At 34.6% G+C, this 23,197-nt stretch overlaps 3 protein-coding genes across 4 annotated transcripts; all 3 read right to left on the reverse strand.

The window, feature by feature from the left end:
* Positions 1–1,158: 1,158 nt before the first annotated feature.
* On the reverse strand, positions 1,159–4,997 carry LOC124445750. Its single transcript, XM_046996498.1, has 4 exons — positions 4,949–4,997; positions 4,167–4,314; positions 2,907–3,246; positions 1,159–1,893 (listed from the first exon to the last, which is right to left on the reverse strand). Exons 2-4 carry the CDS (start codon positions 4,275–4,277, stop codon positions 1,742–1,744), a joined length of 603 nt encoding a protein of 200 aa, XP_046852454.1. The 5' UTR covers positions 4,278–4,314; positions 4,949–4,997; the 3' UTR covers positions 1,159–1,741.
* Positions 4,998–5,252: 255 nt separating this feature from the next.
* LOC124445749 (putative defense protein) lies at positions 5,253–9,417 on the reverse strand. Of its 2 annotated transcripts, XM_046996497.1 has the most exons (3): positions 9,028–9,416; positions 6,618–6,776; positions 5,253–5,391 (listed from the first exon to the last, which is right to left on the reverse strand). In XM_046996497.1, the coding sequence occupies exons 1-3, from the start codon at positions 9,349–9,351 to the stop codon at positions 5,299–5,301; spliced, it is 576 nt and encodes a 191-aa protein (XP_046852453.1). In that variant the 5' UTR covers positions 9,352–9,416; the 3' UTR covers positions 5,253–5,298. The 2 variants fall into 2 exon arrangements, with proteins under 2 accessions (XP_046852453.1, XP_046852452.1); XM_046996496.1 differs by lacking the exon at positions 5,253–5,391 and having other exon boundaries at positions 6,488–6,776; positions 9,028–9,417.
* Positions 9,418–10,992: 1,575 nt separating this feature from the next.
* Positions 10,993–16,305, reverse strand: LOC124446768 (putative defense protein 3). The gene is made up of 3 exons (XM_046997644.1): positions 15,909–16,305; positions 11,521–11,679; positions 10,993–11,397 (listed from the first exon to the last, which is right to left on the reverse strand). Exons 1-3 carry the CDS (start codon positions 16,233–16,235, stop codon positions 11,314–11,316), a joined length of 570 nt encoding a protein of 189 aa, XP_046853600.1. The 5' UTR covers positions 16,236–16,305; the 3' UTR covers positions 10,993–11,313.
* Positions 16,306–23,197: the final 6,892 nt, after the last annotated feature.

Here is a 23,197-nt window from a genome sequence, read left to right on the forward strand (position 1 = left end):
GTTGCAATTGAAAATCATCGCAAAAGATGTTTCGGGAAAAACATGAAAAAGGCGGAAGTAAAACTTAAAGAGATACATGAAAATTTGAACAAAAAACAGTAGAACTTTAATCATGTGAGGTTAGTAAGGACTAATGTAAGAGAACAAAAAGCAGCAATTCTCAAGCAGTATAGCAAAAGCAAAGCAACTGTTTTTTTTGATGAGTTGCATCAGCGGATGAAGACAAAGGAAATGGAAAGGGAGCTCTTGAAGTTGAAAAACGAATGGACGAAAAAGGAAAAGATGTAAAACGAGAGTGAAAATGAATTGATTTTCATGCACAAAAGGAAAAGTAAAGGAGTTGAACACTTTGAAAACATTCTAAACAAGACGGATGACAGAAGAGAGGAGAGGGAAAAATGAGAGAAGTGTATCATATAGTTTTGCCAGATAAAAGGACACTCAATGATATCATAAAATCGTATAGGACTGAATTTACTTGGCTGAAACATTCCAAAGACGACAAATTTGAAGGAAATATAACACATAATTAAGATATTTAAGAAGATATACCTGAAAGTCATGTATTACACATGATATTACACCTAATCATAGTTGAAGGAAACCGATTGGAATGAAAATTGAAAATATTTATCGCATGATTTTTACTAGATGCATAAATTTTAAAAGATAATACTCCACTTACTACAAGTGATAGCTGCAGGGGAAACAACATCGCTATCCGCTTCTATGTACACATTATTCATTGATCGACGGATTTCATTTTGTCGCTCAAAATGTCGTTTTGAACACTGCATAGAACATTAATATTTGCCATGGACTTATTCAATTGTTTAAAATGAAATTTCTCAACACTTTTCTTCGATGATTAAAATTATTCCCTGCGCTGATCCCGATATTAATGAATTTCTTGTGTCTTTGTGATTGGTCAATAGGCCTCTTCGACTACACTAAGAGCTTAAGCAAGTCAGGCCACCCCATTTACGAGCCAAGTTACCAGATTTGGTAAAAATGAGGGTACTGTTAAGATTTTATCGCTTTTTATAGCGAAACATGTGATTAGTAAAAAAAAATCGCAGAAAGCTGAACTTGGACTTCTACAGAAAACTTTGCTAATGTTGAGCAGTCTCCAAGAAGATAGACGATCAGATTTGGAAATTGATTTGAAAAATTGTGGTTTCTTGGTAAAATGTATACGTAAGTTGCGTAAATTACATGACTTATAATAGATCTGCCACTGACTATACGTGTACTCATACAAAAAGACTCTAAAGGTGACTGAAAAATATTTATATATAATTATATTATTATAGTACTGATAGATGACTATATTTATTATTTATTACGAGATACAACTTATACCATATATATATCCGTTTCGTAATATAATTATGCAATCATTAAAAAATATTGATTTGTTAAGAAATTCTCATGAATTATTATATGTGAGTCCACAGGAAAGTCCTTGTGCGGAATGTAGTGCTTGTCATTTAGTTGAATAGTATGAATGTAATACATCATTAAGTTATATCGCCACCATTTTGTTTCTATTTTAAATCCAAATCCCAGAGTTAATACGCAATCTTCACCGCCAAAAGCCTTATTCCGGTGACTATACTTCCAACAACAATCGGTAGAAACACAATCATTGACTTAGGATTTGCATTTAAAACTTTAGCCGAATTTTTGTTTTTTTTCATTATTTTTAAAGGGAACGTATTTGTCATTAATATGATGGACTTTAGTTGACGGAACGAGAGCGCACGTAAATTTTGATGTAATCGGTTTCTACTTCTGTTGAATACCAGGACCCGATTGAGTATATTGACAACGGACGGTATTTTCCTGGAATGTGCAGTCCGATACCAATCGCTTGGTCTTTATTGGGACAGCCTGCCAAAAGATCAATAAAGTTGTATTAATCTTAATATCAAGTTGTGTATCATCTTAAACTTAATATAAGGAACTTCTACATTGTACGTTGAACATGCTGCATTGGTGAGTGACCATAGATGCCAAGGTTCAAATTTGGCCATGCGTGAGATTGCTCACGGTCCAACAAGTCTAAAACTTGGGTTCGGGGCATTTCTTGGAATAATAATAATACGTTAGTGTCCAACTACAGTTATAGAGTCCCTTATGAGCCATAAAAATCTTTCCTTTTAAAGGGTGAGATAGAATTTCACTATCGACCTCTAAGGTCATGAAAAATTTGTTAGGTACTACACATATTTTACAATCTTCGAGAAACAGAAAGCCTTATTATATTAAAAATTGAGCAGAGTTAAAGGCAATCAATAATACAATTTATAGAAAGCTGTTTTCAAAACTGTTAAAACATTTTGCGACTGCCATGTGTGATTTTGCTATATTTTAAATTTTCTTTTTTGTAACTTTATTTTTTCGTGTGGAATACATCGTATTATGAGACTTGATGCTGAATCGTGTGTCATAAGCCTATAACACGTGAGACTTGGCATGTATGAGTGACCTAGATAAACTGTTAGATGTTTGTAGATGTAGATCATCTAGGTTTCGAGAGTCCCGTTAAGGACTTCCAGTTGGTGTTGGTGTTGAATGACTTTTGACAACCTAAGCGGAAGTCATTTTCAGTGTGAAGATGACGACCGCTAGGGTTGTCGAAGCGTCAGTCAACATTAACTCTAACAGTCCTTTCCAGTACTCAACTAACATGGACGATCTACATGTACAAACATCTAAAGATACTTCCGGATTCAAACCGTTCAATTTACCAGGTAAACAGTCTTGATTTTTTCGAAATGTAGTGCCGATGTTAAAAGAATCGATTTGATATTTGATATTTCTTTAGCAATTCAATCAACTTCGTCAGCAAGATGTATTTATTTTACTGATGTTATTTGATATAACTTTCGCCAAACACCCACCTTTTTTCTTCAGGCTAACAATTCCAAAGCGTGCGCGCAAAGATGTCGAGTTGTAATGATCCCCAACGTTAAAGCCCGCTTCGTAGCAGCCTGGGACAAAGTTAAACTTTGTTGTGTAATTGTAATTTTTGATACCTTTCAACCATTCTTGGGAAGACAAGTTCAATTTTTTTTTCTCAAAAAACAGACTACGCATCGAAGGAGCCTTAACTGAAATATTATAATGGATGCCACCGGCCATGACACACACTTCGTTGACATATGTGCTCCAAAACATAGGATTAAATGCTGTTTGATACGGTCCTTTTGATGTCCACATAGCAGAGTTGTAAGAAGTATCCTAATAAAGAAAGTAATTTTCTGATCAAAAAAATGCTTACTTCCTCAGCCAATAGTGAGGATGAATATAAACAAGCATATGCAATGTCAACGCGAACATTACAAAAAAAAACATTGAGAAAACTGTAAATGATCTAATAAACGCCAACTACCAAATAAACGCCTCATTTGTAATAAAAATCACCCCCCTTTGTAAACGCGACACCTTTTCCTTATAAACTTTACTTCTCTTTCAGATACTCCCTCTTTGTACTACCATATCCTAATAGAGGTTTTTAGATTGTGCTTAGAAACAGTATATTTAATGAGTTTTGCTTTCATTTATTTACCCCAAAATGATAAACACTGTGAACGCCTCGTATTTAGTTAACGGCACCCGCCAAAACCACCATGACTTACTAAACACTCTTGGCATTCATGATACCAAGAACAAGACGTTCATCCCAAAAGGGTCTATTCATCAGGGTCAAAGAGCCTTCTTTTAAGACGAGTCACATACATTGCAAATATTCATAAAATTGATTTGACTATCTAAAGGGGTTCTTTCCTTGATACGTACATAATGTTATAGGCACTATAATTGTCAACATGCATGTTATCAATTATAACAATCTTTAAATATTTAAGTAACATTGTAAAGGAACACTGATAATTTCTTATTTAATTTGCATTATAACTCGTCATATATTTATTTTGTCTGCAAATCTTTAGCTTGGTCCACTTAAAGTTAGTTAAGTTTTTACTCCATTGTTTGTTTGTTTTTTGGCTTATTAGCACAGTGATAAAAAGAAATGTTTTTAAATTTTAATGAATAAATTTTTACATGTTTGCTCACATCAGTTATGAAACCATTACCCGTATGAATAGATGTGTGTATGAGCGAATTTTTTAACTTGAACATTACCCTAACAATGTCCTTACCATCATGGTCGCATTAACTGTTCCCAGTTTTGTCCAGCCGTATCCACCACAAATTTGTGAAGAAGTGCGCCTTTCACATGGCGGTTTGTTGTTTTCATTGTAATAACCCATTGGCGTTCTTGCTTTGATATAAGACCAATATTCAGGGCTACAAAGTAAAATTCCCCACGTTGATTTGCATGGAAACGTTGACATACATCCGACATTTGGTTTGGTTGTTTGTTCAGACGGTCCGATAATTTTGTTGATATTTGTATTTGTTTTTATTTATAGTCGTGTGAACAGTTGTTTGTGTTATCCAGTACATTTATTGATATATTTTTTGTATTTTATTCTTGTTTTCAAGTTTTTCAAATCTATGTAATTTTCAAATCTAGTCGACTTCCTTTGATCTTATTGGATGAAAATAGAGCAAGTTCTGTTTCCATTCGATTTTTTAGATTGACGGATCCGACTATCGGAGGCTCTTTTTATATGTGTTCACACGATCCGTTCATAAGGATCCTACAAAATCGGATCCGATAAATCGGAGCGTGTGAACGGGCCGTAATGCATTGATTGGAGGAAAAAAATATGAAAGAATTGACAAAACATAATCGAACTAATGGAATATGGATTCTCCAATGAACACCATACAAGTTAGGACCGGCAAGAAAGACAGATCACAAAACGAAAGGCAAACGTTTTTTGAGAGGGAAGGGGGTTAGAAAGTCGTGAGGACGTGAGACCAAAATTGTTACGCGCAAAAACATGTTCCCGCAGCATTGGCATTTGCAATTTACCTGCATCCTTTTTTGTGGTAGTCGATACAGTCATCATAAATTACGATTCCTACGAAAATATATCAAAGTCACGATGTGGTCTCACTGAGAATAAGATTTAGTTACAGCAGAAAATGAGTCTAATTAATCAAAAGATAGCATACAAGACTGTCGTAGAAACCTCTTGTTCCACGCACACAACAGATTATAGAAAAACTCTTAAAATGAACGGGAAATCTTATTTGATAATTTCGAATCTTTGGCAAGCAATTTTGAAGGGGGTTAACATTTTTCAATGTCCAATCTGTTTCATTTTTCTCTTTTCCAGGCAAACGTCATTCTCTAGTGCTCAGTGGCGGATTTAGGGTAGGTCAAAATAAATTACTGCAGCTCATTTTATCCGTATATCTATATTTCATGGTTGTTGGCGATGTCGTCTGATTTGAAGTAGAAGGATTTTTTACCTTATGAGAAAATTTAGAGGCAATTGGATATAGCAAAATCTAAGCAAAAAGATTACATTAAGAACAAAACATTTTCAAAAGAATGTGGCTGGGCCGCTAGTACCCTGGCTGGCATACGTATTGAGCAAGAAACACGTTGACTTCGGTATAAGCATAATACCTTATTTTGCTATTCTTAGCTGTTTTGAAACCTATAGGTAATAAACTTGCCCATGTCAATCAGGGCCGTCGCTAGAACAGGGTATGGGTGAATATTCATATAGTCATTTGTACCCAACAGATTTCTATTGAAAGCCAATTCCCTTAAGGAATTGACCGAGTCCAATGAAATAAGTTGGGCACCATTGTCTATATGAGTCCTTCAATGAACTTCTGATTACAGCCCTGATTTAATACCATATTTTATACCAGTACCACCAAAAAATGAAAGATTCAAATGCCTCGTGAACCATCGTAATGTGAGCAAAACTAAGCTTTCATGAGCTCTTTGGATTGCTTGAACTCTTTGATGATATAATATTGCTCTCTGTTTGAAATATTGCCACGTTATCATAGGAAAACAAGGGCAAGTGGTGAACGAAATCTTTGAATGTGGGGAACCATTTAGAATTGCTGCTACGTTTAAGATTTTGAATTCAACATGTAGCTTAGAGACAAACATAGAGAGGTGTGATCGGGCAAAAACTAAAACAACGACAGGCCAAATTTTCCATTTTGTTGTATTCTACATATAGTTTGAAGTATAGTAGCTGTTTTGTTCCGCGCGCCATCTTTTCCAAAATTTCTAGTAATGAATAATATTCATGTACGTTATATAAACTCAATAAAACGCGGGGCTGAATGGTCTATAGCTGTGTTTGCATTAGTTTGTGCAGAACAGATCTTCGGTCAAATGAACAATTAAAAGAATCACGTAACAAAAGTACTGGCCAATCAATCATGAAAATATTTTAGATGAAAAATTGAAACGTTTGTTTGAAATTTGTCTTTTTTGCATTATTGTCGTTTCATAAAAGAAATAAAACGACATTCGCTCTCGGACATGCACTGATCTGCTTATAAAGTCTGTGCAAACCTGGTAATTATCTTTTTTTTCTTTAGAAATCTATTGTTTTATAAGTGAAAACCAAAACACTCACATTGCACGAGCAAATTTGCAGGCTGGCTAAGCGACGTCGCACATTACGGTCTTTTTGTAGAGAAATTAAAGAATTGGATATGCGTACCTTTATATGGAGTTCAGGAGACTGAATTTGCACCCAGAATGTGGAAAAATCCTTTACGACGGTAGCGTAGAAAGATATATTACTTGATATTCCTTTTGGTGGCTCCCATTCAAATGTCAACGTCCTTACATTAAGGCGAGCGGAGTGGGTGACAGCACCCTATACCAGAAGAAAACAGTGTATTCATGATATGCATTGTTCAATTCTTTTGACATCAATTGTTTTCAGAGTATTATAACATGCATTTATGAATATTTCCCTCACCCAATTATCAATGTTCCTACGCCCTTTGAAGAAATCGATATACAGGGTGTTCAAAAGAAAACGGAGACCGCACAAATAATTATGTATGCATTGAATGAAATCGACATAAATAGGTAATTTATGCATGTGCGTCTGGTTAATTTAGTTACATGCCCTTGTCAATGTACGTAGAAATTTATGGCGGGAAATTGTGATTAAGTTTTTGCAGCCTTTGAATCTCAACAAATGTTGCTTTGATGTTAAAAAGTTTTTGTATGATAAATTCGAGATGAAAAATTACTGTATAAATTACTTTTAACTTGCTTTGCTTTAAATGCATGTTTAACAAACCTTATGAAATTCAAGAGGTGCAGAACTGTTAAGCTCATTAAACTGTTTTGAACGCTAATGATATTACTATGCATAATCAGTTCAGTGAATTCATAATTAACTTATGCGGTTTCCCTTTTTGTGGGTGACCGTGTAGATGCTCTATTCACTAAAATTTATACACGTTCACTAAAAAGGAAATCCACTTTTTTCTGCAGTAACATACACCTATTCATCGAATTTAAGAAAATCTTTCTGCTTTCTTGTAGACATTGGAGGAAATCGATCCTTCGGTACGTTCTATCAATTTGGCTGTAATTATATATCTAGCACGATCTATTTGAAATGGTATTTATTGGGATTAGCGTGTAAAACTTTACTGCTTCTATAGCATGTTGAGTCGCAAAAAGAATGATGTACGCATTCGCATGACTTGAGATGGATTTGTATTTGACATGCTTGCAGCAGGTGTACAGCAAGGTTTTCAGTAAAATTCAATTTTGACATGCGAGGTATTCGAAACGCATTCCCGGAGTGGAATTTACTGATTTATATACTTATCAACTCTCGAAAACGCATATTGTTTAAAGTTTTTATTCAGTAGTGTGCAAACACAACGCGACGTTAACGACTGTCGAAGAGGATGTCTAAATATTGAGGAGGACTGGGTTGAGGTGTAGCAATAACAGAAACGATTCCAGCTAGAGACTGACTTTATTAACGTTAGTAGCAATAGTTATAATGTAAGACATTAGGCGTTAACTATGACTAAAGGAAGCATTTATATCAAATATGTATATGTACAACGTAATGGAAAGGAAGCATCGGAAGGGAGGATTATTTAAAGCGTATGTTATATTGGAAAGCACAAAGAGAACTATTTTACCCAGCTGTTTTGAACAGATGTTGCCACAGAGGACGCTGTCGTGTTGTCAACTTGTTTAGGCTTAGCATTTATAAAACAGTAAAAATTTCTTGTTTACTATAGAATAGTTTATTTTCTTCAAAGTGACTAGTGATAAATACGTATTGCCTGCGTAATACTAATGTTTGCTGTACGAATCGTTTGCTGTCGGAATTCAATATTTATTTCACCTTCAGTTGTTAATCGAAGTTAGTTTGTTAAACTTTATTTGCATACTTATCATTTGTTTCATTCCTTAGATATCGGCAATGTTCTTATCAACTTCTTAACATAAATATTGGTAAAAAGTTTTTAACTAAGTTAAATTAAGGTATGATGTAAAAAATCATGTCTCGAGGAAAAATTGATGTTGTTTTGAAACTTGCCGAAAGCAAAAAATACTTGGAAAAATTGCTGGAATGATAAAAACTGTGTGGGTAGCAATTCATGCGGGCGGGGTGGTTTTTAACGAAATAGCTTGCTAGAAAACGCGAAAGCTAACGTATTTTAAACGTAAAACATTAAATAAAAATCAATAAAATCAAAATATGCAAAAATAATTGTTGTGTTCACTCAGCTGTATTTGACATTCCTTTTTCAGAGTGAAAGCATGGGAAGAGAGAGTTAATTCATTTCATTGGGTAAATGCTTTGAAGTGCATGAAGTCATTCGAGCACGAAGGCGATCATGTTGAGGTGAAACAGAAAATAACTATCTACTGCAGTATACCCCTATTTCATGCAACTACCCTACTGATACGCAAAAATTCATCAAGTTATACCTTTTAAAGAACATGTGCATATACTTTGTAAATTTGAGAACAACGATTTTTTACTCATGATAAGACTTCTCTTAAGCAATAGCAATGCTGGGTGAATTTATAATGTATGACTTGCAAAGTAAGGAAAGCCTCAATTTATTTTTTGTTATTACCTTGTTGTTGCCACAACTTACGAACTTTGTATTTCCTGGTAGTCTTGAAAACATACCGATTGCACTGTTTTGACCGACTGGCCTTGCTTGAATAAGAAAACCTTTGATACTGACATTTGAGCTTTCGATTGATACATTGACTTTCTTGCCATACATGTAATAGGCTTTATCAACCTTGACTTGATATGGACTAGCTACTGTTTGAGAGACAGCACCGTGGTTTGGCATCATACTCACGCATTGTGAACTAGGTGCACCGTTAGGACGACATTTAACTCCGTGAAAAACAGTTAAACATATAAGAACAATGACAAAAACAGCCATTTATATTGCTCGTAATCGGCGAATTTCTGTTGCGTAAAGTTTGGTTGACGAATGCTTATTGTTTATGAGACTATTCATCAATTTGTCACTTGTTTTCAACATTAACATAAAGATATTAATTTATTGTTGCACAACGCAGCGTCGCAAAAACAAAGTCACGTAAAATTTTTTGTTATGATAGCACTGCGGGGGCGGTAGAAAAACAACAATCGTCAACTTCGAAAACGCAGAAAACTCGTCATCTTTTTACCATTTACCGACTTCACCGAATGTTTTTGAGATTGGCGAGGCTTACGCTAGGGCTGAGATTGGCGAGTCTTACGCGAGCGCTGAGTTTGACGTGGATGGCAGGGCGCGTAAAAATTATAAAAATTGAAAAAATGTAAGCGAGCTTAAAGATATCAGATAAAGTAAATGAGGAAAATTCATTTCCCAACTTGGTCTGCGGTACCTAGTTTATGATTTTTTTGTTGTGCCTACACACCCCTCCTAAAAACATTTGCTGCTCCTGCATTTGTAACTGCTTAGGAATAAATTCTTTGTAGCAGTTACATAACTATGTTCCTTTACAAACTAAATTTTTCTAGCGAGTTCCCCGATTATTTTGGATTTTACCAATCAACATTAACATTGAAAATACAGACTCTTTTTGCGGAAACATGTGAAATGATGATTTCAAAGAACTAAAAGTATTATTCATTGAAATATTCCACGCTTGCATGTTAGTAATTTTCCGCATAGTTTCATTCACCTGAATAAATTTCTCTCAAACACAAGTTTCTTGTTAAATAAAAGTTTCCTCACCATTTTATTTACATTTGTCAGTTAAGTTCTCAGGCATCGTATGACAGCTAAACAAAGAATAATTAACCAGAAAAGTAAGATATTCGAATATCTATAAGTTTGACAAGGAGCTTCGATCGGTCGTAAAGTCATAAAAATGTTTAAGAAGTTTGTTCTGTATCATTTTTATAAATTTCGTTATAGCATGGCTTTACATAAATGTAATTTTGTTTTGCAATACTTTAGTTTTATACGAATGACAGCACCAAATTTTGGCCCTTTTTTCAAACGCTGTGCATGCATTTGCTGAATGCAATCCCGAAATGTGTACGGGAAAAAACATTTGATGTTGTTGTTGCTGCCTTGACAAAACGTTAAAAACATCCATTCTATTATGGACCTATACAAACATACAATTATCATTTTGAAAATATTTGGACTGTAATTAAAAAAAATTAGCAAGATCATCACTTGATAGAAGTTTGTGTAAAATAAATGGCTACTTTGTTTAGTTCCAGCTTTTTGTTGACTAAAAATCTACATGCAAAGTCGACATTTATAGCCTCTTTGATTGTTGAATGTATTTGGAGCAAAACTTATGACGGCAAAACCCACGCGGTGGTGCAAGGAGATGAAGAACAACTATAATTCGGTTTCGTGATCAGAAATATTATTTTGCATGGTTACTACGTGTGTTGCTACGAGTGGCAGCCCACACTCAAGCTGAAATGATACTTATTTTGCAGTTCATGGTTTCTATGATTGAATGCATATTTTAAATTTATTACTTGTTGAAGTATGAAAATTGTTGTAACATTACGGCTGCCAAAAAATTAGGCCAAAGTAAAAAGCAATGAGTTGAAGATGTTAATTTTGTATTTTATACACGTAAATTATTATTACATGACGCTTTTTCATAGAAAAAGTGACACTAACAGGCACGAAAAAATTCTCTTATTTTATAAGCATTTTATTGATACATAAACATGAAGTACTACAATATGATTAAATATTTGACAACATAAACATTTGTGCTTCAAGGGATTATTGTTTAAAACGTAAGGATAAAACATGCATGTCATGGGGCAATGTTTTTTATTTGGCATAGGATACAAGGAATAAACACAATGGAGTATAAAACTTTCAATGTTTGATAGAACACCATCGAGAAGTTTCCAATCACATTTGAAACAAGACAACAGCCAGTCCCATAAAGAACATAAATGGCATACTAACAACATTAGAGCCAGCTCCGTTACCGTTCTGTGGAGATACGAATATACAACAAATTTAAATGACTTCCAAAAGAATATCTTTTACCTGCATACACTTTACGCAAACTGAGTGATAGAGAAAACTTATGCAAAATTTAATATCATACTATACCTTGTTAGTGATTACAGGCGACTGAAGTTGCACCCAGAATGTGGAAAAATCCTTCACGACGGTGGCGTAGAAAGATATTTTACCTGATAAACCTTTTGGTGCCTCCCATTCAAATGTCAACGTCGTTACATTAAGGCGAGCGGAGTGAGTGACAGCACCCTATACCGGAAGAAAACAGTGTACTCATGATATGAATTGTTCAATTCTTTTGACATCAATTGTTTTCAGAGTATTATAAGATGCATTTATGAATATTTCCCTCTCCCAATTATCAATATTCCTACGCCCTTTGAAGAAAATCGATATACAGTGTGTTCCAAAAAAACGGAGACCGCACAAATAATTATGTATGCATTGAAAGAAATCGACATAAATAGATAATTTATGCTATTTGCTCCGTCTGGTTAATTTATTTACATGCCCCTGTCCATGTACGTAGAAATTTATGGCGGGAAATTGTGATTAAGTTTTTGCAGCCTTTGAATCTCAACAAATGTTGCTTTGATGTTAAAAAGCTTTTGTATGATAAATTCGAGATGAAAATCACTGTATTAAATGCGTGCTTTACAAACCTAATGAAATTCAAGATGTGCAGAACAGTTGAGCTCAATAAACTGTTTTTTGAACGCTAAAGATATTACTATGCATAGTCATTTCAGTGAAATTCATAATTAACTTATGCGGTTTCCCTTTGTGTGGGAGACCGTGTAGATGCTCTATTCACTAAACTTTATACACGTTCAGTAAAAAGTAAATTGAATTTAAAAAATATTTTTGCTTTCTTGTAGACGTTAGAGGAAATCGATTCTTCGGTACGTTCTATCAATTTGGCTGTAATTATATACCTAGCACGATCTATTTGAAATGGTATTTGTTGGGATTAGCGTGTAAAACTTTACTGCTTCTATAGCATGTTGAGTCGCCAAAAGAATGATATAGGCATCCGTATGACTTGAGATAGATTTGTATTTAGCATGCTTGCAGCAGGTGTATAGCAGGGTTATAAGTAAAATGCAATTTTGACATGCGAAGTGTTCGAAACGCATTCCCGGAGTGGAATTTATTGATTTATCTAATTATTGACACTCGAAAACGCATATTTTTTAAAATTGTCATACAGTAGTATACAAACACGACGCGACTTTAACGACTGTCGAAGAGGATGTCTAAATATTGAGGAGGACTGGGTTAAGGTGTAGCGATAACAGAAACGATTCCAGCTCGAGACTGACTTTATTAATGTTAGTAGCAATAATTATAATGTAAGACATTAGGCGTTAACTATGACTAAAGGGAGCATTTTATATCAAATAGGTATATGTACAACGTAATGGCAGGGTGTATCGGAAGGGAGGATTATTTAAAGCGTATGTTAGTTTTGACAGCACAAATAGAACTATTTTACACAGCTGTTTTGAGCAGATGTTTGCCACATCACTCTCCTCCATAAGTGTTCTAGTCCCGAGAACATGCTCACAAGCAAATTAGTTAGTATGTTAGTATATCCATACCGATCAGCGAATAAGTCATCTGAGTCTAGAAAGCCTTAGTCTGCGGTTTTCCATTTGTGCATGCATATTGTCAATCACCTGAAACTCACCTACTTCACTAGTTGGGCAAACTGTTTCGCTCGGTTGAAAAGGGACACAACTTAGTTTAAGTTGATCATGATGAACAACTTTGTCTTTACCACCCTGTGAAACAATTCTGTAAGTAACTCACGTACGTTTTAGAATTTTGCAAGGCCCTTCTCATTTACTCCCAAATTTCCAACCATTAGGCCTTCTTAACATGACAGTTTAACCCTCTTGAAATGGCCGCTATGTGTTTGTTTCTGGTATTCGACGTGCTCTTTCCTCAGTTACGCACATTAACTGTTTCTTTGCAATCTTCCGAATATCACGAAATACCCCTTTTAATTCTCGGATGTAATCGTTACGAGAAACTGGGTGGGACATTAGTTGCTCATGATGCAAATTCAAAGTAGGATCAATAGACAATACGTTGTTGTGCAAGCGCCTTGGTCGGTGGAGTATTGAAAAACTAAACTCTTGCAAATCAAGAATCCACCTTGCCAAATGACCTTTTGGTTCCATCGTATGAAGCCAAAGCAAGGCGTTATGATCTGTAAGAATCTTAAAATGCTTTCCTAACAAGTAACAACTCGGAAATGTTGAGTGCCAAAAACTATTGCATAAGCTTCTTTTTCGGTAGAAGAGAACTTTTTCTGGCGCACTGATAGGGCTTTTGGAGCATAAGCAATGACTTTCTCGTTCCCGTTATCATCGACATGCAACAGGACTACACCGACGTCGGAAGCGTCTCTTTGTAACATGAATTCGCGCTAGAATAGGAGCTGAGCAAAGGAAAGATTTCAAAGCAACAAAGGCATCCTCAAATTTTTCAGACCACCAAAAGGAGACATTATTCTCAGTAGGACGGACAAACGGTGAAGCGATAGAGGCAAAATTGGGTATAAATTTCCGGTAGTAACCAGCCAGACCTAAAAACTGCGTATGTCTTTAAGGGTTATAGGGCGGGGGATTTCACTGACAGCAGCCAGTTTAGCAGGATCTGGGTGGATCCGAGATGCAGAAATGACATGTTCTAAAAAGGAAACTTGTTGTGCAGCAATGGTACATTTCGACAACTTAACACGTAAGTTGTACTTGCGTAATCGAAGTAAAACTGTGTCCAAGCCTTTGCAATGTTCTTTAATGGTGCGGCTAAAAATAATGTACATGTACAACGTAATGGAAGGGTGTATCGGAAGGGAGTATTATTTAAAGCGTATGTTATTTTTAACAGCACAAAGAGAACTATTTTACACAGCTGTTTTGAACAGATGTTGCCACAAAGGACGCTGCCGTGTTGTCGGCTTAGCATTTTTAAGACAGTAAAAATTTCTTGTTGCTATAGAATATTTTATTTTCTTCAAAGTGACTAGTGATAAATACGTATTGCTAGCGTAGTACTAATGTTTGCTGTACGAATCGTTTGTCAGAACTCAATAAATGTTTGACCTTCAGTTGTTAATCGAAGGCGAATCTCAGCAATTGTCGAGCAACAAGTTAGTTTGCTAAACTTTATTTGCATACTTATCTTTGTTTCATTCCTTAAATATCGGCAATGTTCTTATCAAAATCTTAACATAAATAATGGTAAAAAGTTTTTAACTGAGTTAAATTAAGGTACGATGTAAAAAAATTATGTTTCGAGGAATAACTGAAGTTGTTTTGAAACTTGCCGAAAACAAAAAACACCTGGAAAAATTGCTGGAATGATAAAAATTGTGTGGGTAGTAATTCATGCGGACGGGGTAGTTTTTAACGAAATAACTTGCTAGAAAACGCGAAAGCAAACGTATTTTAAACCTAAAACATTAAATGAAAATCAATATTTGTTTAGTTTTAATAATTAGAGCTTTTGCTAGAGCTTTTGCAAGGTCAAAAATACTTTGGCAGTTGAAATATTAAGATGTAGCTTTTTGAAAAAAATGTACACGTTACTCTTAAGAACTGACTTTCTGAAGACGACGTCAAGTTCTCAGCGGTAGACCGGTTTTCTCAGTCATTTTTATAAAAGCCGAGTTTACTCAATCTTGGTATCAATACCTTGCAATACTGAACAGAATCAGGTGTAGCAGTATCAGCAATACGGACAAACAAGCAACATGTCAGTTGTCGAAATATATCATCAAACCTTTAAATAATACGTCTAGTGTGATAAAGGTTACTGACAGTGTTCATATTTGAGTGAAACACGGAAAACTTTCTTTTTAATTGAAATTTAAAATTGAGCTTTTGATCATTTAAAAATATGATATCTTCAAGAGTACAAAGTGCATATAAAGAGTGTTGCTCAAGTATACAATGCCAATCACATCATTAGATATTTAAGAAGTGCCTCACACATATTATTTTGGAATTTAAAGATAGTAATCACTTTGGCAATCGATTCCACAATACTTTAAGAAAAAAATAATCTGTATAGTATCGAATCGATAGTAGCAGTATGGCCCATCACTACTAAAACTGCATCATAGCAAACTACATCATCGTTATTATTAAGTCATATGCCCTTGTCATATAAATATATTGCTCAAGTTACAGTACGAAAAACGTTGATTTACTTTTTCTTTAATAATAAACACTGCTTGTATATCGAAAGTACGTGGGTGGTAAGTCAACTCACAATACTTTGATTTTGAAGACGTATATCAAACATGCTTGGAATGTCAGGCTTGCCTCCTTTCTACAAGCTAAAAGTAAAAGGTTGACCACTTGTGTGATTTCTAATGGCAAGTTTTGGATCGTGAAAAGCAAACATAAACAAGATAAAAAAAACTCTTAGTTGTACCTATAATGCATGTCAAATTTTATTGTTACCTTGCTGTTGTCACAACTCAAAAACGTTGTATTTCCTGGTAGTGCTGAAAACATCCCGATTGCAGTTGTTTGACCGACTTGCCTTGCTTGAATAAGAAAGCCTTTGATATAGTCACTCGAGCTTTCGATGGATACATTTATTTTTGAGTCATTAGTGTAATAGGTTTTATGAACTCTAACTTGATATGGACTGTTGGCAGCCGCTTGAGACTGCAGACCGTGATTCGGCATCATACTCTCGCATTGTGAGCTAGGTGCACCGCTAGGGAAACATCTAGCTGCGTGAAATAGAGTTAAATATAGCAGAACGATCAATGAAGCAGCCATTTCTTGCTTGCACTCGGAGTCGGCGAACGAAGTGTCGATGAAGAATTCTGCCTGTCATTTGTTATTTAACATTAGCATAGGTATTATTATTGCTCACGATCGTGACTAAAACACCATACGAGTACATACGAGTACATACGAGTACATACGAGTAACATACGAGTACGTACGAGTGACATACGAGTACATACGAGTAACATACAAGTACATACGAGTAACATACGAGTACATACGAGTGACATACGACTATTTTCTGGTCAACAAATGAGAAACAACCATTGAGCTCTATAAGACCTGGAGGGGCAAAGGGGCCTGGACCCATTGAGTTCTATAATAACAGGTTTTATAGAGCTCAATGCCTGGACCCCGGGTCGGCACCATTGAGTTCAATAATAACTGGAGCGGCTATCTTTACTGGGGCGAGGTCGCCAAAAAAATGGCGGCCAACGGACGTATTTCCGCTGAAATGATCGCTTTGCAGAAAAATAATATTCTCGACCTCCCCCTGGTGTCTATAGTAAATTATAAAGAATTTTTCAAAAACAAACACGATATCACAGAATATGGATATCGTTAGTTCCATATTCTGTGACGATTCTTTTTTGGCATTTCTTTTATAATGCCAACACTTCAATCTTTCAATTGTTGGATGTAGTAGTTTCCACAAAAAGGTACATATCGCTTCTCACAGGTGAGGTAGTTGTTTGTTTTGTTAGTCCGTCAACGATTGAAAAGCAATTATACATGCACTTGAAAAGCCATAAAATACATATTAAAGATCGTATTTTTTAAGACTTACTTGAACGCCAAATATACTGATGTTTTCCTGTTTTTGTTCATAAAATTCTGCATACTTTTCTGTCATTTGTTAATGCATGAAATCGTAAATTTACCTATTTGCAAAATAGTTTCCCTAATGCAAAAAAGACCCTGCACACATTTTGCTCTGTGAAAAGTATCAAGAAGAAATGATCAGCCCCAACAGTACCCATGATTTGGAGCAGAGCTTGTTATGTTGTATTTGCTGACAACATGCAGGGAAGACCAAGAAGTAAAGATGACTGGAAGATGTTATTGACCAGACAGAGTCTTAAAAAAATGATAATGCTGTAAAGATAATTGATTTATTGTCTGCCTTATCCAGAGTTATTTAATTTGATCATGGTCAAATTCTATGGATGGAGACAATGGATTCACTATGGATGCCTTGAATGCTTTGAAGTTAAAGTTCATGAACCAAAAAAAGATGGCAAGAAGGTTGTGTGTTTTTGATGCTTAATTAAATGTCAATTCACAACATATAAAATGGAAAGGCCATAAAGTTTGTGTCTATGTAAACATTTGTACTGAGATTGATGATGACTTGATGCAGATGTGAAGCATTAAACTGAATAAGCCATTGGGTTTTATATAACATAATGTTTAAATCATGTCATATCTTTATCAAAATATTTTAGTTGAGTGTTGTTTAAATGTTACTAATATCTAATGCACTATACTGAAGCATTAAAGATTCAGTGATGAAACCTTTAAAATTACTGTACTGTATATTTCTTATATATTTCTTATATTTCTTTAAGAAACAGTTTGAGCTTATTTACCTACTAGAGTACAGAATGGGGATTTATCATATGCATCATTGCTGCTTTTTTTAAATAAATGTTTTTTCACTTTTCAAAGCTTTTCTACAAATATTTTGCTTCTTATTTCTTTTCATGAGATTGATGATATAGAGGTAATATAATCCAATAACTTTATAATTTCTAGAAAGCTGTTAAGCTTCTAGCATAAAAGTACACAATAGGTATTTAATTCATTTGGTTTTATTGCCTTGTTATGACATATCCATATGCATTTCATCATTCATGTATGAAGAAAACACCAAATGTGGATACTCAGAGAACAAAATGCACTACCAACTGCTTATGAAATTTATTATTGAAGTGAAAACTGTTTTAATCATTCAAATTGTGCACTTATATTGAAAATATAGGAAAAACAAAACAAAGTGAAAAAGAAAGGTAGAAATATTAAAACTAAAAATGAATTATAAACACCATTGGAAGCATAAGTGTTTTGATGATTATTTGCATTTTGCGTTTTCTGCTGAGCAAGAAAATTTTGTGATCTTTCAGAATAAAAAATGTCATGTTTGGATCAAATTGGGGGGCATAAACCACTCACTACCATTAAATTGTTACAAATCTTGAACACAAATCTCTCCGGACCAAAACTGCATGATTACTATGATTCGAAGTTTCGAACAAAGTCTTGTCCAAGTATTTGATAACACTGATGCCAGTTAGTTATGATAGTTATAAATACATCCTCGTAGGAGCCGATAACTGGAAAGCTAGGTTGACTCGCTGTTACGAATTGTAGGATTTATCGTGATTTTCATCAAAAAATTGCTTGCCAAATCCCAAATACACACATACATTTTCCTCACTCTTTCCTCAGGAGGGAGTGGGAAATTGAAATTTTCGGAAAGCGGTCAATTTCGGTAAATCTCAGCGGCAACGGACGAAATCCGCCATTTTTGGCGTCACCAGATATCTAAGGCCGCTTGAGATAGCCGCTCCAGTTATTATAGAACTCAATGGTCGGCACCATTGAGTTCTATAACTGGGCGCTATCAGCGCGGCCTTAGATATCTGATGACGCCAAAAATGGCGAATTTCATCCTATATGAATTACCGAGATTGATCGCTTTTTCCGAAAATTTCACAAACCACTCCTGAGAAAAGAGCGAAGAAAATGTATGTGTATTTGGGATTCGCAAGCAATTTTGAAAATCAAGGTAAACCTAGAATTTGTAACAGCGAGTCAACTCTTTCCAGTTATCGGCTCCTACGAGGATGTAATAATATCGAAAAGAGCTATGTCGGCTACACATCTATGCATGCAGATATGCGTCGTTTTCTTATCAGCGTCAAACTTGTTTGATCGATTAAACTCTTTAGTCTATACCAGGGGTCTCCAAACTTTACAGCCAGAGGGCCACATGAACTTTCATCCAGCATGTTGAGGGCCGAAGAATATAAAAAATTTCCACGTTATCCTTCAGCTTTTTAAATTTCGCAATGTGCTTGAAACGAAAGTAGGAAGTTGGGAGAAAAATTAACGTAAGCCACTCTTGCTAGTTGGCTTGCGACATAACGTGAACTTTCTGCACAAAGTTTATTTTGTTTAATAATATTATTATTTTTCTTAAGTGCCTCTGCGGATTGAGAGGCTCAACGGGCGCATCTGGCCCGCGGCCGTAGTTTGGAGACCCTGGTCTATACAAAAAGTATATCATATCTCATCTCCACGGTTCACGAGAGAAGTTAGCTTATTTGTTATCATTGCTACTTTGCTTTTCGTAAGGCAATGGCTTTTTCGCCACAATTGTAGGATTTTACTTGTTTCTTTAAAAAGTAAATATTAAATCTCTGGATATTTACGGATTTTCTGTAATTGAGTTTCATACTAAATTTCAAAAGACTCAAGTCTGCATAGGTTTGGTAAATGAAAACAAACAATATTGTATAGAAATTACTTTAAGTAACCTTTTGTGATGTTCTGAAGTGCAACTGCATCAAATACTTGTAAAGTTGTAGCACATTTTGATTTTGTTGTATTGATATATAAATTGGGCAAAATGCAAATAATCATCAAAACACTTATGCTTCCAATGGTGTTTATAATTCATTTTTAGTTTCAATACTTCTACCCTTCTTTTTCACTTTGTTTTGTTTTTCCTATATTTTCAATATAAGTGCACAATTTGAATGATTAACACAGTTTTCACTTCAATAATAAATTTCATAAGCAGTTGGTAGTGCATTTTGTTCTCTGAGTATCCACATTTGGTGTTTTCTTCATACATGAATGATGAAATGCATATGGATATGTCATAGCAAGGCAATAAAAGGCAAGGCTTAAAAGCTTTCTAGAAATTATAAAGTTATTGGATTATATTACCTCTATATCATCAATCTCATGAAAAGAAATAAGAAGCAAAATATTTGTAGAAAAGCTTTGAAAAGTGAAAACATTTATTTAAAAAGCAGCAATGATGCATATGATAAATCTCCATTCTGTACTCTAATAGGTAAATAAGCTCAAACTGTTTCTTAAAGAAATATAAGAAATATATAAGAAATATACAGTACAGTAATTTTAAAGGTTTCATCACTGAATCTTTAATGCTTCAGCATAGTGCATTAGATATTAGTAACATTTAAACAACACTCAACTAAAATATTTTGATAAAGATATGACATGATCTAAACATTAAGTTATATAAAACCCAATGGTTTATACAGTTTGAAGCTTCACATCTGCATCGAGTCATCAATCCATCAATCTCAGTACAAATGTTTACATAGACACAAACTTTATGGCCTTTCATTTTATATGTTGTGAATTGACATTTAATTAAGCATCAAAACACACAACCTTCTTGCCATCTTTTTTTGGTTCATGAACTTTAATTTCAAAGCATTCAAGGCATCATTAGTGAATCCATTGTCTCCATCCATAGAATTTGACCACGATCAAATTAAATAACTCTGGATAAGGAAGACAATAAATCAATTATCTTTACAGCATTATCAGTATCATTTTTAAGACTCTGCCTGGTCAATAACATCTTCCAGTCATCTTTACTCCTTGGTCTTCCCTGCATGTTGATAGCAAATATAACATAACTGCTCCAAATCATGGGTACTGTTGGGGCTGATCATTTCTTTTGATACTTACTCACAGAGCAAAATGTGTGCAGGGTCTTTTTTGCTTTAGGGAAACTATTTTGCAAATAGATAGGTAAATTTACGATTTCATGCATTAACAAATGACAGAAAAGTATGCAGAATTTTATAGACAAAAACAGGAAAACATCAGTATATTTGGCGTTCAAGTCAGTCTTAAAAAATACGATCTTTAATATGTATTTTATGGCTTTTCAAGTGCATGTATAATTGCTTTTCAATCGTTGACGGACTAACAAAACAAACAACTACCTCACCTGTGAGAAGCGATATGTTCCTTTTTTGTGGAAACTACGACATCCAACAAATGAACGATTGAAGTGTTGGCAATATAAAAGAAATGCCAAAAAAGAATCGTCACAGAATATGGAACTAACGATATCCATATTCTGTGATATCGTGTTTGTTTTTGAAAAATTCTTTATAATTTACTATAGACACCAGGGGGAGGTCGAGAATATTATTTTTCTGCAAAGCGATCATTTCAGCGGAAATACGTCCTTTGGCCGCCATTTTTTTGGCGACCTCGCCCCAGTAAAGATAGCCGCTCCAGTTATTATAGAACTCAATGGTCGGCACTAGATCATGGTCAACTAACGTACGCGCCCACATATTATTCTTAATATTTTAGCGGTAAGTAACAATTGACGAATATTCATGTATATGAATTACCAATGGTAATTACCTATAAGCTGTGACAAACCACTAAAATATAGAATAACCATTGAGAATAACAAGTTTCATATGCGTATTTAACCGATATGCGGCTAAATCACGAGAAGAATTCTTTTTTCGATTTCAGGTTTGGACAGTTTTACTTTTTTACACATTTATTGTTTTGTATTCTTTGTATTTTACATATATTGTCACATGCTCAACGATTTTAAAACATCATAACGATACTCGATGAAGCAATGAACAATATACAATGAACGTAACTGTGGCGTATCCAGCCCGTTTTATTTAGCTCTGCTATACAATTATTTCTTTGTTCACTAACTGTAAAAACAACAGATTTCTAAACCAAACTATCTTCCGGGCGCTACACAACTGTGTAAAATTTATAAGGTAAATTTATTATTTTTACATTATCTAGACTGTATTAGTTTTATGTCCCCAGTTATTTGTAAAAATAAATACCATGTCCATGATTCACAAACAGAAAATGTTAATTTTGTTTAATACTATTTACAGATATATACATACATGATTTGTCAAGGGCTCCAATTTGAACAATTACAGTGTAGATGTTTGCAAGCAAAAGTGAAGCGATACATGATTATTTTTATGTTAGATGCTTACAATTACTATATTCTCAGAGAATATAATTTTTTGAATGGCAGGTTTGCATTGCATTCTCAATGTGGGGAAACATCTCGATTTTTTGTTCTTCAAAGCATTTGACCAGATGCACTAGCATCTTCTTCTGCATCCAGGTAACAGAGCAAGGGTTCACACCATTAGCCAAAGCAACAGCATTTGCCACAGCAAAAAGACCACAATCTGATGATCCTTTTTGATGTTGTTGGAGAATCACTTTGGCGTTTAAAGAAACATCCTGTTCTTGAAGGTTTTTGTAAACATTCTGGAGTTGCCTTTTTAATGATGAATTCAGGTTGGTACTCATAGATTCAAAGACTACTATTTCACCAGTTATGGATGTAGAAACCACCCAGTGGGGACCAATATTATGACATTGAATTGCTTGGGTGATATTTTCAGGAATATTTATGAGTTTGTTACTGTATGTGACTGCTACGACTGTGTTTAGACCTCCCACTCCGGTACCAAGATCACCTATTAATTTCTGTGCTGCATCAATATGGTCATCTGAAAGCCATCCATTTAGATTTAGAAGCACGTCTTTCTGAGCATATGACAACTTTATTCCTTGAATATCTACCCAACACTCCTCAGAATTTTCAATTTTCTCATTGTTCTTCATTTTCATCTTTTTTGCTAGTTGCTCTTCAATTACTTGTAATTTGCATTTCTCATGCTTCTCTTCTTTTTCAAGCTTCTCTTCAAATACTTCAATCTTTTCACTTTTTAAATCAGCTGCTCTTCCCACTTGTTTACCTGGACACCTCTTGCATTTTCGTTTTGGCAAAACAGATTGTGACCTACTTTTTAAAATTTGTTTCTTTTTTGGAGATAAAGACTTGTTTTTCAATGAAATTCCATTTTCCTCAGGATGATTTTTTTTTC

Source organism: Xenia sp. Carnegie-2017, unplaced genomic scaffold (assembly GCF_021976095.1).
Source record: "Xenia sp. Carnegie-2017 unplaced genomic scaffold, XeniaSp_v1 HiC_scaffold_22, whole genome shotgun sequence".
Classification (NCBI taxonomy): domain Eukaryota; kingdom Metazoa; phylum Cnidaria; class Anthozoa; order Malacalcyonacea; family Xeniidae; genus Xenia; species Xenia sp. Carnegie-2017.